Source organism: Camelus dromedarius, chromosome 10 (assembly GCF_036321535.1).
Source record: "Camelus dromedarius isolate mCamDro1 chromosome 10, mCamDro1.pat, whole genome shotgun sequence".
NCBI classification, from domain to species: Eukaryota; Metazoa; Chordata; class Mammalia; order Artiodactyla; family Camelidae; genus Camelus; species Camelus dromedarius.
Genome location: NC_087445.1, coordinates 75,725,861 through 75,747,163, shown reverse-complemented (window position 1 = coordinate 75,747,163; position 21,303 = coordinate 75,725,861). Strand labels below are relative to the sequence as shown.

The following is a 21,303-nucleotide window of genomic DNA, read 5'->3' as shown; positions in this document are numbered from 1 at the left end:
GAAGGGATAAATTGGGAGTTTAAGATTTGCAGCTACTACTATATATAAAATAGATAAACAACACAGGAAACTGTATTCAATATCTTGTAGTAAACTATAATGAAAAAGAATATGAAAATGAATGTATGTATGTATGTATGTATATATGACTGAAACATTATGCTGTACACCAGAAATTGACACAACATTATAAACTGACTATATTTCATTAGAAAAGAATGAAAGAAAAAAAAGAACCTCTGAGGTAGGGACAATGGTTCCCCTATATTCTAAGTGGGAAACTGAGGTGCCAAGATCCTCCTGGCCTATGAGGAACAGCACTGGGGTTAAAGCCGTGTCCCTCCAGCCCAAAGGCACAAGGCTTGGCTGGTTCGGCCTCTTCCTGGAAAATGGAGCCCTGAGCAGGGATGTCAGAGGCCCTGGGGCCTGGAATACCTCAGCCCCCTCCCCCGCACACCAGACACACTGTGGCCTGTCCCCTGGGCCTGCCCCCAGCTGGAACACACACCACATCTGACGCAGGACACGCACATGCACACGCGTGCACACAGAGTCCATGAAGCACTGGCTCTTCTTGGGAGGGTTGCTGTCTCATGTTTTCTGTTCTACTTAAAAGTCCCAGCTACCCCACACGCTCGGTCACGGCCCACTAAGCGGTGGTAAGGGCACTGAGGACTTCCGCCTGAGACCCCCCCGGCCCGACCCTGGGGTGTCCTCTGCAGGGCTCTCAGGGACAGGCAGAGATGGCCATCCACGCACATGAGCAGCTGAAACATGTCTCTAGTCGTTTCCTCTGGTTTCTAGAAGTAGATAAACTGAACCAAAGGGAAGGGTATCGGGGTCCCATTGCCGAGTCACCCTCCAGGAGGAGAGTTCAGGAACCTTTTATCTTCCCTCACCATTTTACCCCGAGGCTGCCCTGAGGCTGACTTTGTCCTCTCTCCTGGAGGGTAGCGGGCATGGGGATAACAGAGATTGTCGGCTGGGTCAGGGGACAGCTGTTGCCCGTTGGCAGAATGCTGGCATGTCTGCCAGGGCCACAGGGCTGGGTCTGCCCCATCCCGCCCAACTCTTTATTGTCAGGATGGGACCAGTATCCAGAAGGTACACCAGAGAACTTTGCGAAAACACAAACTGAGTGAGAAAAACCAATCAGCTGGTCCCAGACTAGATCCTGGGAAACTAGTGTTTGCATCTAAAAATGGAGTCATGACCTTTCAGCCAACAGTCACCAGCTCCCCAGGCCTGTGCCAGGCCCCTGCAGACTCTGGGGAAACAAGCCAGGAACTTAGGGTCCTCAAGGGAAATCCCAAAGACACGGGCAATGACGTCCGCAAAGGACCTGGGAGGCTGTGCCCAGGCGCCAGGAAGATCTGGGTTTGTAACTTCAAGCTGCATCAATGTGATCTCAAGCAAACCTATAACCTCTCTGAGCCTTGATGGTTGTTCTGTCTTCCATACTGTTTCTCTGTCCACCTATTCCCCGACTTCCAATGGGGTTACCTCCTGATAAAAGTCCCACATGGTCTGTACCAAGTTCCTCCCCAGCCCTTGTTGCTTGGCCCCTTATTTACCATCAGGGTACCTTCTTTTTGTCCCTCTGAATGCCCCACCACCACCACCACGCCTAAGCAGAGGCCTCTACCTCCAAGGCCTCCAGCCCTGCGCTTGGCCTATGCTTGGAGACGTGTAAGAGGGTCTCCCTGGGGCTCCTGGAATCCCTGGGGTGAACCAGGGTCAATACTACCCCTACAGGCCGTGGTTGGAAAGTACGGCCAACTCTTCTAAAAACAGTAGTTTTTTCCCCCAAATCCTTTCTCTTATTTCTCAGGCCCACATCCCCATCAGCAGTGGCCGGACGCGCACTACTCGCCCGGAAGCCGGGCCCGCTGCTTCGGAGACCGCAGCCCAGACGCAGGATAGAGCCCAGAGGACTCCCTGCGCGTTGGGACCCGGGGGGCCGGGGCGGCAGCTGGTGGGCGGGGCGTGCGGGAAGATAGGCGGGGCAGCGGTGAGTGGGCGGGGCGCAAGTCTGGTCGGTGGGGCTGCGGCCAATGGGCGGGCGGGGCGCAAGGCTCCTTTTCCCTCCCCAGAATCCCACCAGGCTCCGCCCCCGACCGGCCCTGAGTCAGGCCCTACCCAGAGCGGTACTGGAAGCGCTGCGCGGCCGCCGGATTTCGCCGGAACCCCGGCAATCCCTGATTTCCCGGCCGGGGTGCGCCGTTAGGATCCGTCCTAAGGCTGGTCCGGCCTCAGTGGGGTGAATCTGCAGCCCGCAGGGACAGTCGCGCTCCCTCCGCCGCACCTTGTCCTCGCCCCGCGCCCGGCCGGAGGAGGAGCAACGAGCAACGCGAGTCCCGGGCCCGCAGTGGTCGGCGGAAGTCCAGGTGTGCGTTCTGGATGCAGATCCCCGGCTGGGGCGGACGGAGCTCGGGCCTGGCTCTGCGTCGGCAGAGCGGCCCCGGGGGCCTGGGCCGGGCAGGAGGCAGGATCTAGCGGAGCCGACGCCCGAGGCGGGGCCTTAAGGGTCGGACGCTGCGCCCCAAGCCCGGTAGGGAAACGGGTCCGCAGACGGAGGAGAGGGACGGGCTTGCTAGAGGCTACTGAGTGAACAGGGGCCAAAGCCTCAAAACTCCGGTCCGGGGAGCTTTATGTGATCCCGGGCGGATACCCGCAGGGCTGCCGGGGGTCCCAGGCTCACTGTGACCCGGGCGGGACCAAGCGGCTTTACAGCCCTTACCGCCTATCAGGGGCAGTGCGTCTTGTTCCCCTCCACCACCACCACCAAGACCCCTATAACTGAGGAGGACACTGAGGCTGTGGCGGAGCGGGAAGGAGAGTGACTTGCCCCAGGTTACCGCCGAGCTGTGAGAGCTGAGGTGCTTTCCGGCGGTCCCCTGGAAAGCCCAGGCCCCGCCTCCCGGAGGAATGCACTGCTGCCACCCCTGCCCGACCCCCCATCCCTCCTAGGGGTATCGCGGCCGCCCCTCTCTGCGCAGCGCTCCCGTCCCCAGGCCTGGTGTGTCCCCGCTGTCCCGGCTCTGGGCTTGCTTTCTGGTGTCCTGTTTCCCCCGGGAATCCTCCAAGCCCGGCCCCAGCACTGTTGCTCTAGTCCCTAGGATGGCCGCCCTTTGCTCGCGGCGTAAGGAGGTTGGGGGAGCCGAGGCCGGGGGCCGATCGTCCGGACCCGAGCGCCTCTCCCAAGGCACAGCTGCAGGCTTCGGCTGAGCGCTGAGCCTCTGTCGCCGGGTCAACCTACCGGAACTGCCAGATCTGGGCCGGGGGCGGGGCGTCCAGCAGGACGAGGAGATACCCGGAATCCACATTCCCCTGGTGGGGCTACCCAGGGGAGGGCAAGGCAGCAAGGACGGGGCCACTGTTCCCTGGATAAGGAACATTCCTTTGCAGGCGTTTCCGGACCCTGGAGACACAGGCCTAGAGCCTGAGAGCCCTGAGAGAGGTGGGCTGATTCACCAAGGCACACTCAGTCTCTGCAGGTTCCCAGGCTCAGATGCTGCACCCCAAGATGCACTGCCCCAGGCTAGCCCTGGGCCTGGGATTCTGCCTGCTGGTGGGCATGGCCCTCTACTGTCTGTGGTGAGCATGCCCCATGGAGCCCTCCCTCCCCACCTCAGACACCCCCTCTGTCCGCATCTCAACCCCTCAAACCTTGACCCCTTCACAGGATTCCCAGGTCCCACCCATCTCTCCTAGCACACCTGTCCCCCAACCCCAGCCCCGGTTAAGACTGAACTAGTCTGGCTTATGGGGGCAGAGCCGGTGGGGGGGGTTGCCTTGTACTGGCCTCCTAACCTTTGCACTTGTTCTTTCCTTTTCCTGGACTATTCTTCTCGCCGTGTTAATGAGGAACTCCTGTTTGTGCCCCAAAATTCACCCCAGGTGTTCCTTCTGCAAAGCTCCCGGGGCTGCCCCTCACCTTCAGCCCCTTATGTGCAGGGTGTGGCATCCAGAACATTCCTGCCCCAGGAATGAATGGCCGCATGGGGGCATAATGACAGCACTGCAGAAGGCCAGGAGGCTTTGTCCTCTGAGGTCAGCCAGACCCAAGGAGTGATGGGGGATCCCCAGGTGCAGTCCTGGGAGCCTTCACTCCCACAAACAAGTGAGTTTTCAGCCTCAGGGGCAGAGTGGAGTCAAACAGGTGTTTTTCCTTCCCAGGGTGTATGTGGAGAGCTCACTGCCGGTCTCGTACGTCCCCTATTATCTCCCCTGCCCATCGATCTTGTAAGTATCTGGGTAGGAAGTTTGGGGGCGCTGTGAGCTACCCAGAGTGGGGGAGTTGGGAGGGTTTTTAAGGTCACTTTGCAGGTTCTTAGGTCATAAGCTCATGATTCTGATCAGTGCGATAAATATTTAGGTAATTTGTGAACTGCCCTAAATGTGGAGTGAAATTCCCTTGTTTCAGTCCTTGGGTGTCCCTGCAGGACCCCCTCCATGGTGTGACCTGGAGCTTGTTGCATAGCTCTGAGCCTCACTTGCTGTATCTGTAAAATGGGATGATAGAGGTGCCTTTCCCGGGCCACCTGGAGCATGGGCTGCAATGATGCCTGTACAAATCCGGTGTTGCACCTGACCGACCCATTGGAAATACTCAGTAAACAATGCTTTTAGGACTTGACCTTTTTGCTCAATTTTGTGTTCTATGTGAATTCATGAAACAAATGGATACGGGACCCGTCTTCTCCACAAGCCTGATTTTTTTGACATTTAAGAGTGGAGAAGATGGTTTGGGACAGTCTCAAGGGTGCATTTGGCCCCATGGTCTTTTGTTTTTCGTGACAGCAAAAGAAACGTTTAAAATCTGGATCAGAGACTACTAATTAACAACAAGGTGTGTTTTACTCTTATAAACATAGAATATGGAAATTAAGAAGCTGGAAAACAGAAAAGACAAAAAAAAAAAAAACCCTCTTGTGTCCTCCTGGTCTGATCATACTCTGATTCCAAAGTTCATCAACTTGTTGATTGCTGCGCTAACTTGGATAGATTTGAATAGAAGCAGAAAGGCTACTTGCTACTGAAAACAGTTGCGACCATGCTGTTTTTGCAATTTTTATCCTGTTTTCCCAGAATTGGCTTTATTTGTCAGAGTTTGGTCACCATCATTTTATTCAACCCAGGGGCTGGGCTCTGATTCTTGAACCCCTCTCCTTTTTCCACCAACAGCTTTGGGGCATTTGGGTTGTTTCCAGTCTCCTAGCATTCTAAATTAGTTTGTAAAGCTCTGATTATAAAGCGGTTTCCATCTTGAGGATCCTTTTGTTTGGTATATTTCCTTCCTGAGCCAGAGGACATGGCTGGGTTCTTCATCCATCTGGTCAGGTTGTCCCCAGAGGGACCATCTCGGCCATACTCACTCACACAACACCACTCCCACCCCCAGCAGCTGCCTGCATCTGGGCAGGTGCTGGAAGTATCAGGCATCACAACAAACAAAAACCAAACCATCTTGCTGATTCCGGAGATGGAGACGGGAAATGCCATCTGATTTAATTTTTTCTTATTTTTTTAATTTAAATTTTTAAATTTCACTTCTTTGATTCCTACCAGGTCCTCATCTCCCCCATGCTTTCCCTTAACTGAATTTCCTCTTCTGTGACTCGCCTGCTCAGCCACCTCCCTTCTTTGGCCTGTTTTCAGGGTCTCTGTCACCTTGGTTGCAAGTAATTGCTACATTTTTTTTCTTTCCAGTTTGTCTGTCTTTTGGTTCTCCTGAGTTATTTTTTTAAATAGACTGAAGTTGGAGATTTTTTTGTCTGTTTCAAATGGTCACAGCTGCCCCTCTGTTCATTTGGATCTCCCCTTTACTTTTAGTTTTATTACCTTCAGAGGTTTGGAAATGTGAAGTTCCTCTTTTTGGCTGTAGCTCATCCGTGGCCTTGGTATTCTTATGTCCAACTCTTTAATGTGGCCAGAGTGGGGTGTGTTGAAGCTGATGGGGACAGGGGAGGCGCTGAAGGCCAGGGAAGTGGGGAACATGGGCCCCTTCCCTCTTCTCACTTCTGGCCATCTTGTCAGTCCCATCAGTTTCTGAGCAGGCACCTGAAATGTGCTTGTCTTTGTGAAACTAGATCAGAAGGCCAATTTGATGGATTGACTTTAAAAACATTGTTGCTTCAAGAGTAGAGACTGATGGCAGAAGGACAAATATTACAGGGTATCATTTATATGAGCGCTCTAGAATAGTCAAATTTATAGAGACAGAAGTAGGAATAATGGTTACCAGGAGCTCAGGGAGAGGGGATGGGGAGTGAGTGTTTAATGGGGACAGAGTTTCAGGTTGGGATGATGAAAGAGTTGGAGATGGATGGTGGTGATGGTAGCACAACAATGTGAATGTACCTAATGCCCTGAACCGTTAAAATGGTTAAAATATTAAATCCTTGTAATGTGTATCTTACCATACACATACACGCGCGTGCGCACGCGCACACACACACAGCATAGACTGGAAAAAGTAGGAAAGCTCTAAGAGGCCTAGGGCATCCCATCCTATGTGACATATTGAAGGTACCCAAGCAGACAGGCACCGCATCCTCAGGTGGTCTAAGCCTTATGGCCGACCTCGGGCCTCTGCTGGAGCTGGCTCTGACCTGCTTTCTGGGCGGCCTTGGGCCAGCCTTTCCCTTCTGCAGGCCTCAATTCTGCTTGGAGAATGAATGTATTGTCCCTATTTTAAGGGTGAGGGAACTAAACCCGGAGGAGTGAGATGTCTGGCCCCGGGTCTCTCCAGCCACCTAGTGGCAGAACCCGGAGTTGCATGACCTGTAGCCTCCTGTGTCTGAGCCTGCCGCCGGCCACCTCCTTCCTTTGGCACCCCTCTTCTAGTTCACCCAGGTAGGCCTGGGCTGAAGCTGGTGGAGGCTGACCACACTGACTGCCTGACAAGAATAAGCCAGGGTACTGGTCTTTCTGACCATTTTTTCCGTGCTGAGCACAGGCTGACAGCCCCTGACTTCCATGGCTCCTTTAATTTTCACGGCAGCCCTGAGGGTTAAGGATGCTTCCTCCTTTTACAGATGAGGAAAAGTGGGTGTATCAGTCAGGGATCCACTAAAGAAGCAGAACCAAGAGGAGGGAGGGACACCGACAGATCGATCAATTGATTGATTGAAAGAAAGTGGCTCCCGTGACTGTGGGGGTGGCTAAGCCAGTCTGAAATCCACAGAGCAGGCCGTCGGGAAGACGAGCGGGAACTCTGGGCAGGAGCTGACACGGCTGTCCATCAACAGAATTTCTTCTTCTTCAGGGAAACCTCAGTTCTATCCTTAAGGTCTTTCAGCTGAGTGTGTTAGGCGCCCCCCAGACTGAAGAAGATGATCTTTATGTAGGTTCAGCCGGTGTAGATGTTATTCACATCTACCAAACATGCACGCACCTTCACGGTAGCGCCTCAGCTGGTGCTTGTGTAAGTGGACACTACAACTGCCCATCGCTGTGGACTCAGGCTAATTAACTCGCCCAAGGGTCCCAGGCTAGAAAGTGGGCTCATGGGGACCTTACAGCCTCTCAAACCTCCCGCCCAGCGCCGCGTCCTACAGAGCAATGAGTCTGAAAGAACACCACTTCTCGACAAGTGGCGCCAGGCTCAAATCATACAGCGCCCCTGGACAGCCGGCTTCTGTAGGAGCCCAGCCCCCGCGGAGCAGGCCGGGCAGTGGGGAAGGGCATCTGCATGGAGCCTGGGGCGGGGGGTGGGGAGGGGTGCCTGCCCCGGGGGGCTTCAGCTCAGCTTCATCCTTCCCTGCTTCCCATCTCTGCCCCCGATCGTGGCACTAACAGCTCTGCCTCACCTCTCCCGCCAGCAACATGAAGCTGCAGTACAAGGGTGAGGAGCCGTCCCAGCCCGTGGCACAGTAAGCAGACTGTTATCCCCGCTGGGTGGCCCCGGGGGTGGGGGCTGCCTCCGCTCACCACTGGCCCTTCTTGGTTGCAGGTCACAGTACCCTCAGCCCAAGCTGCTGGAGCAGAAGTAGGTGTGGAGCAGGGCCTGGGTGCAGAGGGAGAGACCTGGGGTGGAGGTGGCGGGGACAGAGTTCTGGTTTATAAGTTGGGGTAGTGGAGGTGTCATGTGGCCTTAGGATCCTGGTAGTCTGGGACCTGGGCCCCAGTCCAGCTCTGTCACTTGCTGTGTGACCTTGGGCAGGTTCCCCAACTGCTCTGAGCTTTTTCTGCACAGGTGGATAATAATAATACCCCCCTCTTAGGATGTTGTAGGAGCAGATGAGATGGTGTTTGTGAAACGCAGAGCACAGGGCCTGCTGTTTCGTAGCACGTGATCTGATGGTAATGATGATGTTAATGACCTCCATCTCTGAGGCACTTAGCAGGCTCCTGAAATGCCTGACCCCCCCATCCCCTGCACTTGGCGTGTGTTAACTCTCTCCTCTTGACCGTGCTGGGGAGTAGCTATCATGATCCCCACTTTCCCTGTGAGGAGACTGTGGCCCAGAGACAGGGATGAAGCTGCCCAGGGTCACACAGCAGGGGAGGCAGGGCCAAGAGGAGACTGAGGCTTTCATGAGGGGAGGGTCTCAGCCCCCACGGCCTCCTCTGCTGCCAGGCACACCAGGCTACTGACACTCACACCCTGGTTGGCGCCCATCGTCTCTGAGGGAACCTTCGACCCTGAGCTTCTGCATCACATCTACCAGCCGCTGAACCTGACCATCGGGCTCACAGTGTTTGCCGTGGGGAAGTGAGTGGTGGGCTGGGCTGCGGGGAGAGGGTGGTTATCATTTCTGAGCCCCAGGGACGGACAGTCCTGGGAGAGACAGGGCCCTGCCCCGGGTGCCAGGGAGGCTCTGAACCAGGTGCAGGCGGGAAGCTGTGGACTGTGATGGTAGGAGTGGGGCTTCCTGGAGGAAGACGGTCTGGCCCTGGCATGGAATGGGGCCGGCGGGGGGGGGGGGGCAACCTAGGTGAGGGAGCAGCAGGAGCCTTTGTCAGGAAACATCCTTGCCCTCTCGCCCACCCACCCTGCTTCCCCTGAACGGTCCAGGCAGGTGTGAAGGAATGGAAACCCCCCAGACCACGTCACATAAACAGGGGTCCGTAGTCAGGCCACAGGCAGGTCAAGAGACCTAGGCAAAGCTGGTCCCGCCCTAGGACCTTCTCTTCGCCCCAACGCCTGCCTACTCTTGGGACCACCACCCACACTTTCTGCTCCCCTCCCTCCCCCTCCCCCCCACGGCCTTTCTTTTAGGAGCCATTACCTGGCAGCTTCCCTCTGGGTCCCTTCCTGGGGCTCCTGAGAGAGGGACCCTGATGGGGCCCCAACGCCTAAAGTGCTGCCCGCCTGGGGTCAGGGCACCACCCACCCAATCAGCTGCGGCCGGGAAGCGTGGTCCCGGCACCCAGCACCCCACACCACTTGCCTGCTGCTTGGTTACTTTCCTCTCTCTGAGCCTCAGTGTCTGTGCCTGTAAAGTGGGGATTGTGGTGCCGGCCTTCTTGGGAGTTTATGAGGCCAGAAGGAAGTAAGAATCTCTTAGAACACTGCCTGTCACTTAGTAAGACTCAGTCAAAGTGAGCTCTGTCCGTGACTATGAGAGTCATCAAGTATCATTATTAGGACGATCTTAGGAGGTTGGTGCTATGATTGGAGGAATCTGGCAGACGAAGACCACGAGGGTCAGACCTGAGCGACTTCTTGAGGCGGGAAGCTAGGCCCTGGCCCCGCGTGGTGCTGGCACATACTGGGGACCCAGGCGGCAGCCTTGTGGCGGTGGTGGTGGATGATGGAGTCATGTCCACCAGGTACACCCAATTCGTCCAGCACTTCCTGGAGTCGGCCGAACGCTTCTTCATGCAGGGTTACCGAGTGCGCTACTATGTCTTCACCGATGACCCCATGGCCCTTCCTCGGGTCCCGCTGGGCCCTGGCCGCCTCCTCAGCATCGTCCCCATCAAGAGGCACTCCCACTGGGAGGAGATCTCCACACGCCGGATGGAGACCATCAGCCAGCACATTGCAGAGAGTGCGCACCGGGAGGTGGACTACCTGTTCTGCGTCGATGTGGACATGGTATTCCGGAACCCATGGGGCCCGGAGACCTTAGGGGACCTGGTGGCTGCCATTCACCCAGGCTACTTCACTGTACCCCGCCAGCAGTTCCCCTACGAGCGCAGGCATGTTTCCACTGCCTTTGTGGCTGATGGCGAAGGGGACTTCTATTATGGTGGGGCGGTCTTTGGGGGGCGGGTGGCCAGGGTGTACGAGTTTACCAGGGGCTGCCACATGGGCATCCTGGCGGACAAGGCCAATGGCATCATGGCAGTCTGGCAGGAGGAGAGCCACCTGAACCGCCGCTTCATCTCACACAAGCCCTCCAAAGTGCTGTCCCCCGAGTACCTCTGGGATGACAGGAAGCCCCAGCCTCCCAGCCTGAAGCTGATCCGCTTTTCTACACTGGACAAGGACACCAACTGGCTAAGAAGCTGACGGCAGAGTCCAGGCTGCTGTGGATGGGGGGACCCCAAGCCCTGCACCCAGTTTGCCCCAGTGAGTACCCAGCCCGCCAGCCCCCAGTGCAGCCTACTTGCAACAGTGCCTCACTTCTCAAGCCTTAGCTGAGACCAGCCCTGTGCTGCCTGCCTCCCAGTCTGCCAGCAGAATCCAGAGGGAAAATGGGCGTGTAAAGGCCTTTGCAAACTGTAAAGGGCCATGCTCACACTAGAAGAATGCAAAGATCACACAGCACGTGGCCCCAAAATGGTCGAAAGGGAGGAAGGGAGACTAGAGGTAGAAGGAGACAGGGACCGCAGGCCTCACCCCACACATGTGCCTTGGGGGCGGGCTCTGGAGTCTCAGCCCCACCCAGGGACTGAAGTCCCCACACCCCCCTCCTTTTGTTGCCTATTGCCCTTAAGTTTGCACTTCCAGCACCCTGGTGTGAAAGGCACCCTGGACCCCTTTTCTCAGGCTGCAGGGGTTCCGGGTCCTGAGATGTCCCCCAGCCACACAGAGCCAATTTCTCACTCGGGACCCCAAGTGCGCCTTTGAAATGGACCAGGTTGAGGCTTTCTGGCTTCAAGTCCAGCCTGCACTTGAGGTGGCCCACACTCCCTTGGCACCAGCTGCCTTCTCTGTAAGAGGGTTAGGGCAGTTCTTAATAAAGGTGGTGAGCGCTAGGCTCTGTTGCTTCACCTGCACGTCTGTCTGCACTGCCAGCCCCTAGGGATTCAGTCAGCCAGAGTGGCCGATACAGTCAGCTGGTGGAGGGGTACAGTCTTCCAGGAAACCTGGGCTGAAGCTGGCCCCTGCGACAGACAGAATTTCACCCCGAGTCTCCTGGAAGACGGGTGAAGTGGAACCGTGCCACCAGACAAGCCGCATTGGTGAGTTGGAGCAGAGCCCACCAGCTGGGTTCCCTGTGGGCTCTTAGACCCTGAGCACATAGCAAATGTGTCTGCAAGGGCCCCTGTGTCCCAGGTGAGCCTTAGCCCTGTGAGGCCCCTGACAGGCATGGGGCCCCCAGGCCATGCATTGTGCAGGCTCAGGATTAGAGAGGCTTCAGAGCCCAGCTGTGGTCCAATCTGCCTGGTGGGACAGAGTTGTGGTGGTGGGGGCGGCCCAGTGTCCACTCTCCTGGGGGCAGCAGCGTCTTTGCCATGTAAGGGAGAGGCGGGGGGGGGGGGGGCAGAGAGGGATGTAATCTGTGGTCATAATGGGAGAAGGAGGAACCCCTGACCTGGCCACCCCTGGCAAAGCTGGGGCCAGCCCCAAGCCCACTCTTCCTGCAGGTTTGGCCAGCGAACAAGGACAGGCTACAGGTGTGTGGGCAGACTGACCAGTGTGAGGAGACAGCGCGGACTGGACAAGACGCATCGGGGAGGTTAGGCAGTTAGGCCTGGGTGGACCACGGCCCATGTGTTACCAGTGGGGAGCACCTTCCTAGGATGTCTGTCCACACCCTGGGGAGGGAGGGGTTGTGAAGCCGGTTAGGTTGAAGGAACAGGCCCTGCCTTCGAGGAGTTTCCATGTTGGAGCAGGGAGAGGGCCTGTGATGTGGAGAAGGAGGTGGCCCTGAGACCTGGGCAGCATCAGCCTTGCAGGAAGGGGTCCCTTCTTGCTCCCAGGCCACTCTGGGCCATTCTCAGCCTTGGCCCGAGCCCTCAGGTACTATGGCTACCCTGGTCCCCATCCCAGGGCATGGCCCTCAAACACAAGTTGAGTGAGTGACAGTGCCCAACTCCTGGAACCAAACTGGGGTACAGTCTACTTTCCAAAAAGATGCTAAGGGCTTGGGGGCTGGAGCTCCTCCATGGTTGGGAGGAAGTAAGGTGGGATGGGTGGTGGGGGACAGGCCTGGCCCGGCAGAAGGAGGTGAGAATGCCTGGAAATAGAAATAGACAAAATTACAATTACAGAATGTCTGCAGTGGCCCCTGAAACGTAAGCCGCCTCTCCTTTCATGGCCGGCTACCTCTTCTCCATGCCCGACAACCCAACATCATTACCCTGTCGCAGGGCCTGGCCCAGCACACCTCTGCTCACACTGCCTACCAGTCAGGCCTCCCGGTCCAATCACGTGGCCAGTTCCTGGATACTTACTCCTGACTTCACCTCCTCCAGGAAGCCTACCTTGATTTGTGTCCCCCTCCAGAGTGGGTACTTTTCAGTGTTCCCATAAATCCTCATTCCTGTGTCATCATTTACAATGTTCTAGTCATCTCCACCCCTTCCCCCGGCTGGTAAACCCCAAGAGGGCACAGATGGTGGCCTGCCAGGTTTAGCCCAGTCCCTGAAACCCCAGAGGGATTCCATGAGTGTTTGTTGAACGACTGTGTGAATGTGAGGCAGCTGAGAACACAGGTTTGAGCATGTCCTAGCACCTGTGGGATGTTAGGCAGGTCACCTCCCTGAGGCCCTGGGGTGAGGATGAAATGGGATTATGGTGGGGACACCTGTGGGCACTGACTTCCAGGCAGGTACTTGGAGAAATAGCTAGGTCTGGGCCTGCCAGGCAACATGCCCAACCCTGGGAGGGGGAGGTGACCACCAGAGCCCACACTGTACACAGGAGGAAACAGGCAGACTGCATCGCTGGCTGCATCTCAGGGATGCACGCTTGAATGGCGTGAATAATGCACGCACTAAGCTCCTTCCAACTGAGATGCTGTGGCTCTGATTAAACCACCTGGATCATGTCCTCTGCTGCCCCCAACCTGCGGTGACCCCGTACTCCTTGCCCAACATTCAGCGTCCTGTGTGGTCTGGATGTCCTCCCAGTGTGCACCCCTCACCCCGACTCCACCTCCCCACAGCCTTCCTCCCTGCACTGACCCTTCCAAGCCCTTGCCCTGCTCAGGGCCCCCTGCCTGCAGTGCCCCTCCCCACAGCGCCCCATCCATGATGAACTCACCTCCAAGGCTGGGCCCAAAGGCCACCTCCTCGGGCTCCTGAGTAAGCACAGCCTTTGGGGTAAGATTGACCTTAGCTCAAACTCACAAGGGGCTACCTCACAGCCCTGTGACAGGCAAGCTCCTGAGACTCTCAGAGCCTCAGTTTCCTCCATTGAAAAGGGGGTCAGTGACTCTGACCTTGGGAGGGAGTGATGGGGATTAAAGCAGGGAGATGAAGGTGCCCTAAGTACTTGGACTCAGGATGTTGCCTGGCAGGGGGAGCCCAGCACAGGACGAGGCCTCTGATGGTCAGCACAGGGCTCAGTGATGGAAAAGAGCAATGATTGTGAGCCCCTCATTCACGGCTGGACTTGGTCACTCAGAGCTGAGTCACCTTGAGACCTTTTATACATGAGCCACTGTTCATGCATAAAAAGGGGCAAAACCCCTGAGCGCCCAGGAGGTGTCCTTACCATCACTAACTACCCCCAGCACTAGCTTATCCCGGTAGTGGGGCCCCTCCTCCCTGGGCTCCCTCCAGCCCCCTTTCACCGGCCAGGGCTGCAGCAGGGGGCAGGCTGGACCTTGTGTCCAGAGGTCCTGCCGGGAAGAGGAGGAGAGCGGGTGTAGAGGAGGGGGTAGTTGCGGCCTGACTTTCTTCCTGCCTGTACTCCGTGTCCACTGCTGCCTGGAGGACTGCTTGTCCCAGCCAGGCACTGAGCTGTCTCCTGCAGGTGGCATACGGGGACCAAGACAGGATGAGGTGTATAATCGGTGACTCCCACAACTCCAGGTCTACACTACCACCCGGCCCAGCCCCTGCCCGTTTGGGTTTGGGGTGGCTCGGGGTCCTAGGGTGCACAGGAGGAACAGAGCAGGCTGCGGGGACGCAGGGGACCCGCCGCTAGCTGAGCCCTGGGTGCGCCGCGCGGCAGCGCAAGGCAAGCCGGGGCTCACGTGCACGCGCGGTCCGCGGACCCGCGCAGGCCCCGTGTGCGCGCCCGACCGTGGACGCGAGGCCCGGCTGTCCCGGCCGGGTCCACCCACGTCTGCCCGCGAGTAGGAGGCCAGTGCGCGCCCCCGAGCTCACACGGCGGGGCCCGCCCCTGACACCTGCGGCGGGCGGGGGCGGGGCGGGGCGGGGGCGGGGCCGAGGCGGTCCCCGCCCACCCGGCCGGAGCCAGGGAGCCCAGGCGGAACCGAGCAGCGGGGCCCCAGCGGCCGGCGGCGCGGCGCGGCGCGGCGCAGACAATGGGAGCGGCGCTGGTAGCGGCCGTGGAGTCCCGGGCCCGGCGGGGACGGGAGGCCGCGCCATGAGCCCCGCAGCCGGGCGCCCCCCTGCCCCGCGCGCGGGCCGAGGCGAGCGGCCTCTGCGAGCGCTGGGCCCCGCCCTGGGGCTGGCGATGTGCTGCCAGGGCTGAGGATGATGGTAGATTGCCAGGTGAGTGCCCCGCCCGGCCGCGGCCGCCCTCTCCGGCGTCGGCCGTGGAGGGAGGACCACATGCCTCCCCCGTCAACACCCCATCCATCCCGGAGGGAGCCCGGCGCCGAGTCCACGCTGAGCGCGCGCTTACGCAGTTCCGTGTCCCACCCTTCCTGGTACAACCGGGAAACTGAGGCCAGGAGAGAGAGACTGGCTCGGGGCCCACGAGGTGGGCAGAGTCCAGAAGAGAAGGAAGGGTCCCAGCCTCTTATGCGAGGGCTCGGCCACTCCCATGGAGTTTCCTTTGGGAATGAACGCTCCTAAAATCCTGGGGGACTCCTCCACCCCCTCCCATAAAAGGCTGTTTCCTCTCGGGATCCTGATGCGCCCACAGGTATATGCACACACATTGACGTCACAGATGGGGACCACGGCGTAGATTCAGAGGAGGAGTGGATACTGGGAGGTGACCAGAGGGAAAGAAGAAAGAGGTTGGAGGCAGCTCTACCATGGGGCAGGGCCATCTAGTCTCCTGGCAACATGCTCAGGGCCCAAAGCATGAGGGGGAAAGATGCTAGGCTGATGGACAGAGTATCCCCAAGGTGCCCAGGGGTCTGCCTGGGCAGGGACCATCCCCAGAGTAGCCTGGAGAGAACAGTTTCTGAGTCCTGCATCCACCACTCTGGGCACATAGAACTAGGATGAGATCCGCCCCCAACCCCAGTGTGGAAGGAACTACAGGACAGAAGGCTTCAGCGTACTCCACTGTAAATGGGGTACATAGATGGGGCGATCCCAAGGGTCCTACAGCTTGTAAAAGAGTCTTTTGGCCTTGGTTCTCCATCCATGACCCACCGTGCTCTGAGTCCGTGGAAACTGTTTTCTACTTCCTCGAGGTCCTTCTGAGCAGAGGGCAGACTGGGGACTTGGGGTACAGGGAACCTGGGTAGTGCAGAATGAGGCAGGACCACTCGTCCAGGGACAAGGAACAAATCTATCTTTGTTGGAGCCTAGGGGTCCTCATTTGGAAGTGGGTGGAGTCATTACCCTGGTCGGGGTCAGGAGGCCTTGTGAGTGAACTGGACACCACGACAGTGGAGGGAAACAGGGGGACAAGAAAGACTTCCGAGGATGCTCACATCACTTCTGGAGCCAGCAGGTCTTGCTCCTTTGCCCCTCTGAGGGAGGGAGAGCCGCTGCCTTGACAACACCTAAACAAAGGTGTGTGTTTTTGTTTTCTGGTTTTCCTGCCTGGGACTGCAGTGCTGGAGCTGACCACCAGGGGGCGGGCTGTGCCTACTGTGCTCAATGGAGGAACTGAAGCGGGGAAGGGACACCAGGGAGTCATTCTGGGTGTCCCCCTGCCCCTGATCCAACAAGGGCCTTTTATTACTAGCCTCTGTGTCCACAATATAAGCTGCTCAGAGGCGGGAAGGGGCTCTGAGATCCTCTATTGATTCATTCAGCTACTGTGCCCTGGGCACTCACCCAGGAGCACACAGCCTGGAGGGCCAGACGGACAAAAGCAGGAAAGCAAATCCCTGGGAGAGAGAAGAGCACGTGCTCTAGGGAAACGAGTCAGGGTCCTGGAGGGAGGGCCGGGAGCTCCTGGGGGGGGGGGGTGTCTAAAGATCTCTAGGGTGATCAGGATGCTGTGACCAGAAAGACCACAGGCACCAGCCCTGCAGACTGTGAGCAGTGAGCGGGGGAAGGTCGAAGGTGCAGAGACTTGGAGACAGAAGAGACTTTTGCCAGAGAGGAGGTGGGACAGGAGCCAGCGTGACTGGAGAGAGCTGGGGAGGAGAGAAGGGCGGGAGGGAGGAGGGCAGGGCCGGACCCGGGTCTGGAAGGCCGACCCAGTGTCTGTGCCGGGTGACAGTGTTCCCCTGACTTAGCGCTTACAAGGACAACATTGACCATCTCCGTGTCTGTGACCAGGATGCAGGCTTGACTCAGCTGAGAGCCTCTGCCTCCAGGTCTCCCTAGGTGCTGGGCTGTGGTCTCAACTGAGGTTCCATCAGGGTGAGTCTGTCTCTGAGATTACCCACAGGTTATTGGCAGGTTTCATTTGGGCAGCGGGTGGGTGCAGAGAGATATTCCAGAAGGGCGTGTCCTGTGGTTAGGGTTGACTGGAGATGGGAAGGTATGATGCTGAAGATGAGGAGGAAGATTGGGTCTGGTATCTACTGAGTGCTCCTGTGTCCCATCCTCACTGCCCAGGGTCAGCTGCGCAGTCGTCAGGTTCCTGGGCTCTCACCTGGAGCGCTGGGTCGGCTGCACTGGGCCAAGGCAGCAGAGGCGGGGCTTGGTCCCGCACGGGCAATAGGGGTGGTACTAGTTTCCTGTGGCTGCTATAACAAAGTACCACAAACTGTGTGGCTCAAAACAAGCCAAATTTAGGGGGAGGGTATAGCTCAGTGGTAGAGCGCATGCTTAGCATGCACGAAGTCCTGGGTTCAATCCCTCGTACCTCCATTGAAAAATGAAAACAAAACAACAACAAAAACACCAAGACGCATTCTTTCTCTCTCAGTTCCAGAGGTCAAAAGTCCAAAAGCAAGCTGTTGGTAGCACCAGGCTCTCTGAAGCCTCTAGAAGAGGATCCTGCCTTGCCTCTTCCAGCTTCTGGTGGTTGCCAGCGATCCTTAATGTTCCTTGTCTTGTCAGTGCATCACTCCAAACTCTGCTTCCGTCTGCACATGTCTGTGTCCAGTTTTCCCTCTGCTTGTAAGGACACTACTCATTTGATTAGGGCCTATCCTACCCCAGTATGACCTTATCTTAACTTGATTACATCTACAAAGACCCTGTTTCCAAATAAGGTCTTATTCCCAGGAGCATGAGGTTAGGATTTCAGCATATCTTTTGGCGGGGAGCAAAATTTACCCCATATCAGGGGCATTGGAGTGGCCCCAAAGGCCAGGTACCCAGGTGCCCACAGAGATGGGGGGAGAAATTGGGGTCTGAGAAGGTCACCGGGGCTTGGCCCCCAGCACAGGGCTGTGGGGTGTGAGTGGAGCCTGGGGGTGCGCTGCTGCCAGGAACAACGGGACTCCCCAGCTTGGCGCATCCTGGCGCAGCGCCAGCAGGTGGCGCTGTGCCCTCCTTGTGGCTGCCACGAAGTTGCTCTGAGCAGCCGCCCCAAAGACAAAGGTCTCACCTTCCAGTTGCGGGGAGACAACACTCAATTGTAAACAGACCAGGAGCACAGTCATTTCAGGAGTGACGCTCTGTGGAGGAAATTAAACAAGGCGGGGCTGTGGGGTAGTGACGGGGTGGCGACCTGGATGTGTGGCCAGGGAGCCCGGCAGGGCCAGACCCACATGGGTTGGTTTTGTGTCTCCTGCTTCATCTGCAAGCTGAACCGGCCTTTCTCAGTCGCTTACAGGGGCCCTGCGGCTATGATTACACTGGTGGTTTCCAGACAGCTCTCCTATTACTGCAGGGGGGGCAGCCATGTGTCCCAGGGCTGGGGAGGGATCACGGAGGGCAGTCAGACAGCCACGGGGGTGTCCATGCAGGTTGAGGCTGGAGGGGTCCCTTCCCCAGAGACCCTGGGGCTGGTGCTGCCTGAGCTACCCCACTGCCCCCTGGTGGGGTTCTGCCCTGTCCTCTTACACAAAGCGGGGAGCGCCATCTGCTGAGGAGCAGGGGCCTGGGCTCCCCTGGGCATCAGGGAAATAGAGCAAAGTGCGCACTGGCCTGGGAAGTGGAGGCCATTTTAAACTTAAAAAATTTTTTTCCTATTCTTTTTTTTTTCTTTTTCTTTCTTCCTTTTTAAAGCCCAGTATTTTATCCTTGGGTTTTTTGGGGGAAAGAGTTGGGGGGAGTAATTAGGTTTATTTATTTATTTATTATAATTTTAATGGAGGTACTGGGGATTGAACCCAGAACCTTGTGCATGCTAAGCACACACTCTACCACTGAGCTGTACCCTCCTCTTGTGGAGGCCATTTCTTACTGTGGCCCTTGGACACCTCTGTATCTCACAAGGCCGAGGCCACTGATCGATTCGCACAGCAGATATTTATCAAGGGCCTCAGAGCTGAGCACCGGGCCTGTGTGGAGCATCTTAGCTCCCGTAGCTTCCCGACTATAGAGAAAGAATGGGGCAACATGGATACAGGATAAGCAGTAGATCCTATGGGAAGGCACTGAGCTGGGAGCCGGGGACCTGGATTTGGTGGCCACTCGGCCATCAGTGTTGCACTAGCCGTGGACCAAGCCCTGCAGAGAACTCCCCAGGCCACTCCCGCACCTCCATCCCATGCTGTGGAAGTGCCTGGTAATGACAGCCAGCCCTGAGCACTTCCCCTGCTCCTGACCTTGGGCTGCGGTGTCTTGTATCTGCAAGATGGGTACCACTGTCATCCTCCCTTCTGGATGGGGAAACTGAAGCACTGGAAGGTGGAGGTATCCCACAGTTAAGTAGTGGCAGGGCTGGTGGGGGCATGTCCCTGTGTGCAGACAAGCCTGGGAGGGCCCGGGCATAGGGGGCCAAATTCCTTCCAATTACGGTGAGCTTCCAACGGTCAGGGCTGGGCAGGCCCCAAGGTGGTGGTTAACAGCGGGAGTGGAGACGTAAACAGAGCTAATGAACCCCTTTCGTCCTCTCCCAACTCTAATGAAGGCCTTGGGCTCTGTTCTCTGCATTTTTTCAGGGTTCTGGGTTTTTGAACCTCAAAGAATCTTCTCTTAGGATCATGACTGGGTGGTCTCCCTGGGGGGTGGGGAAATGAGCTTATGGGACCTGGATGTCTCCTCCCAGGGCAGCCAAGCCAGGAGGTGGAGAGGAGAGGGTATCTCCCTAAATATGATAAGCCCCAGAGAAAGGGGAGTTCTCATGGTAACCTGGAGCAGTTGCTTGGCAATTCCAGGTCCCCAAAATACTTGCCTGCAGGAAGGCTCAGGGCCGGGGCTCTCCCATGGCCTGTGTGTAGACCTTACCTACTCTGTGTCTGATCCACCCCCACCCTCCACTTCCACCCAGCAACCCCACCCTCTGAGTCTTCCCGTGGGAAACCCTAGCATGCTTCCCCCTGCCCATCGCCCTACCCTGCTGGCCAGCCACCCAGCATCAGGCCAGTCTCCTAGCAATGGAGGCTACTTCCTGGATATACGTGTGACAGTTGATGGTAGCAAAATGTCATAAAATGCAGGGTCAGAGGGCACAGTGGATGGAGCCACATACCAGCCAGAGGTGGTGGCGGTGGGGGAGAGGGGAGCACATGGTACCTTGTATTTTGCATCCCCTGCATCCTGCTGCCATGAGCAACCTGGGCCTGGGGCAGGATGGCAAGGCAGGGTGTGGCTGGGGTTGCAGGGTGGGTAGAGATGTGGAATAGGGGATTTTGGTTCTGGGCCACTTTTGAGACTGACAGGCTGTGTGACCTTCTCACTTGCCTCAGTTTCCCCACCTGTGGCCCCGTCTACCCTTGTGCCTGTGAGTTCAGCATTCAGTGCCTTGTAAATTAGACCACCTACTGGGGCTTTGGGGCGGGAGGGTGAGGGGCTAGGACCAGGCCAGCCACCTCTTCCTCCTCTGCCTGCCTGCATCTGTCTCGGTACTCAAGGGGAGGCAGGCTGTCTTCGGATTAAGGCCACTGGGTTTGAGATGGACACCTGTGTCTGTGTTCCAGCTCACTGCTTAGCACTGAGTGGCCCAGAACAGACACTAAACCCCTGGAGCCACGCTGCTTCCCAGTGTAAGGGGTGGAAGGCAGTCGGCCCTGTGGACCTCTTAGGGGCTATTTAGTGCCCAGCATCACAGAGGACACTGATCAGGGCTGTGTCCAGCCAGGAAGGAGCGAGGTGCCAGAGCCCCTGACCACAGAAGGGCGGTGTGTTGGAATGGAGGAGGGGACACACACACACACACACACACACACACACACACACACACACACACACACACACACACACACGTACACACGTTTCCCGGTGCCCTCAGAGAGACAGGATGTAGACTGACCGTGACCATTCACTCTGAGTGACCTTGGGTGGGACTCTCATCCCTCTGAGCCTCCCCGGCCCCATCTGTCAGACAGGGAGGGCTTGTGCCCCCCCTCCGGTGTTGAGGGAGGCTCGGCCGCACCCGCTGCAACCCCTGCCCAGCGGGGCACGTGGGTTCGGTGTGCGGGGCGTGCGGGGATCTCCGCCGGGACTGCCCAGCCCCCGCACCCCCCCACCACGCTGGAGCGCGGCGGGAGGAGGGGGCGGGGCGAGGGCGGCGCAGACAATGGCCCGGGCCCGGGGCCGCGGCGGCGGCAGTGCCCGGAGCAGGGCGCGGGGGCGCGGCCGGGCCAGGCCGGGCGGCGAGAGCGGGCGGCGCGCCCCTGCCGGCGTTCATGCTGGTGGTCCCGCCGCCGGGCGCGCGGGCGGACGAGGTGAGCGCCAGCCCCGCGGGGGCGCGGGGAGGAGGGGCAGGAGGCCCCCGGCGCGGGCGGGAGCTAAGGTGCAGGCGCGCTGCTCCCACCCACCCTGGGCTTTCTGCCTGGTGGGTGCCCGATGAAC

The 21,303-nt window shown here is 57.8% G+C and overlaps 2 protein-coding genes across 7 annotated transcripts in view; both read left to right on the top strand.

Annotated features, from left to right (window-relative positions):
• Window positions 1-2,119: 2,119 nt before the first annotated feature.
• GBGT1 (globoside alpha-1,3-N-acetylgalactosaminyltransferase 1 (FORS blood group)) lies at window positions 2,120-13,390 on the top strand. Of its 5 annotated transcripts, XR_010382837.1 has the most exons (9): window positions 2,120-2,387; window positions 3,409-3,597; window positions 4,180-4,245; window positions 7,827-7,877; window positions 7,958-7,993; window positions 8,585-8,719; window positions 9,781-10,525; window positions 11,195-11,361; window positions 11,767-13,390. XR_010382837.1 is itself a non-coding variant. In XM_031450791.2 (7 exons), exons 2-7 carry the CDS (start codon window positions 3,512-3,514, stop codon window positions 10,463-10,465), a joined length of 1,059 nt encoding a protein of 352 aa, XP_031306651.1. In that variant the 5' UTR covers window positions 2,120-2,387; window positions 3,409-3,511; the 3' UTR covers window positions 10,466-11,169. The 5 variants fall into 5 exon arrangements, 3 of the variants coding, with proteins under 3 accessions (XP_031306651.1, XP_010973714.1, XP_031306652.1); XR_010382836.1 differs by lacking the exon at window positions 11,767-13,390 and having other exon boundaries at window positions 11,195-11,629; XM_031450791.2 differs by lacking the exons at window positions 11,195-11,361; window positions 11,767-13,390 and having other exon boundaries at window positions 9,781-11,169.
• A 1,388-nt stretch (window positions 13,391-14,778) lies between these two features.
• The window catches only part of RALGDS (ral guanine nucleotide dissociation stimulator), a 48,284-nt gene continuing 41,759 nt past the window's right edge, over window positions 14,779-21,303 (top strand). Inside the window, exon 1 of one of the 2 annotated variants that reach the window (XM_064490659.1) lies at window positions 14,779-14,808. In XM_064490659.1, coding sequence (XP_064346729.1) covers window positions 14,791-14,808 — 18 coding nt within the window. In that variant the 5' untranslated portion in view covers window positions 14,779-14,790. Of the gene's footprint in view, window positions 14,809-21,109; window positions 21,177-21,303 lie in introns of those variants that run through there. The other variant, XM_064490658.1, reaches the window with a different exon arrangement.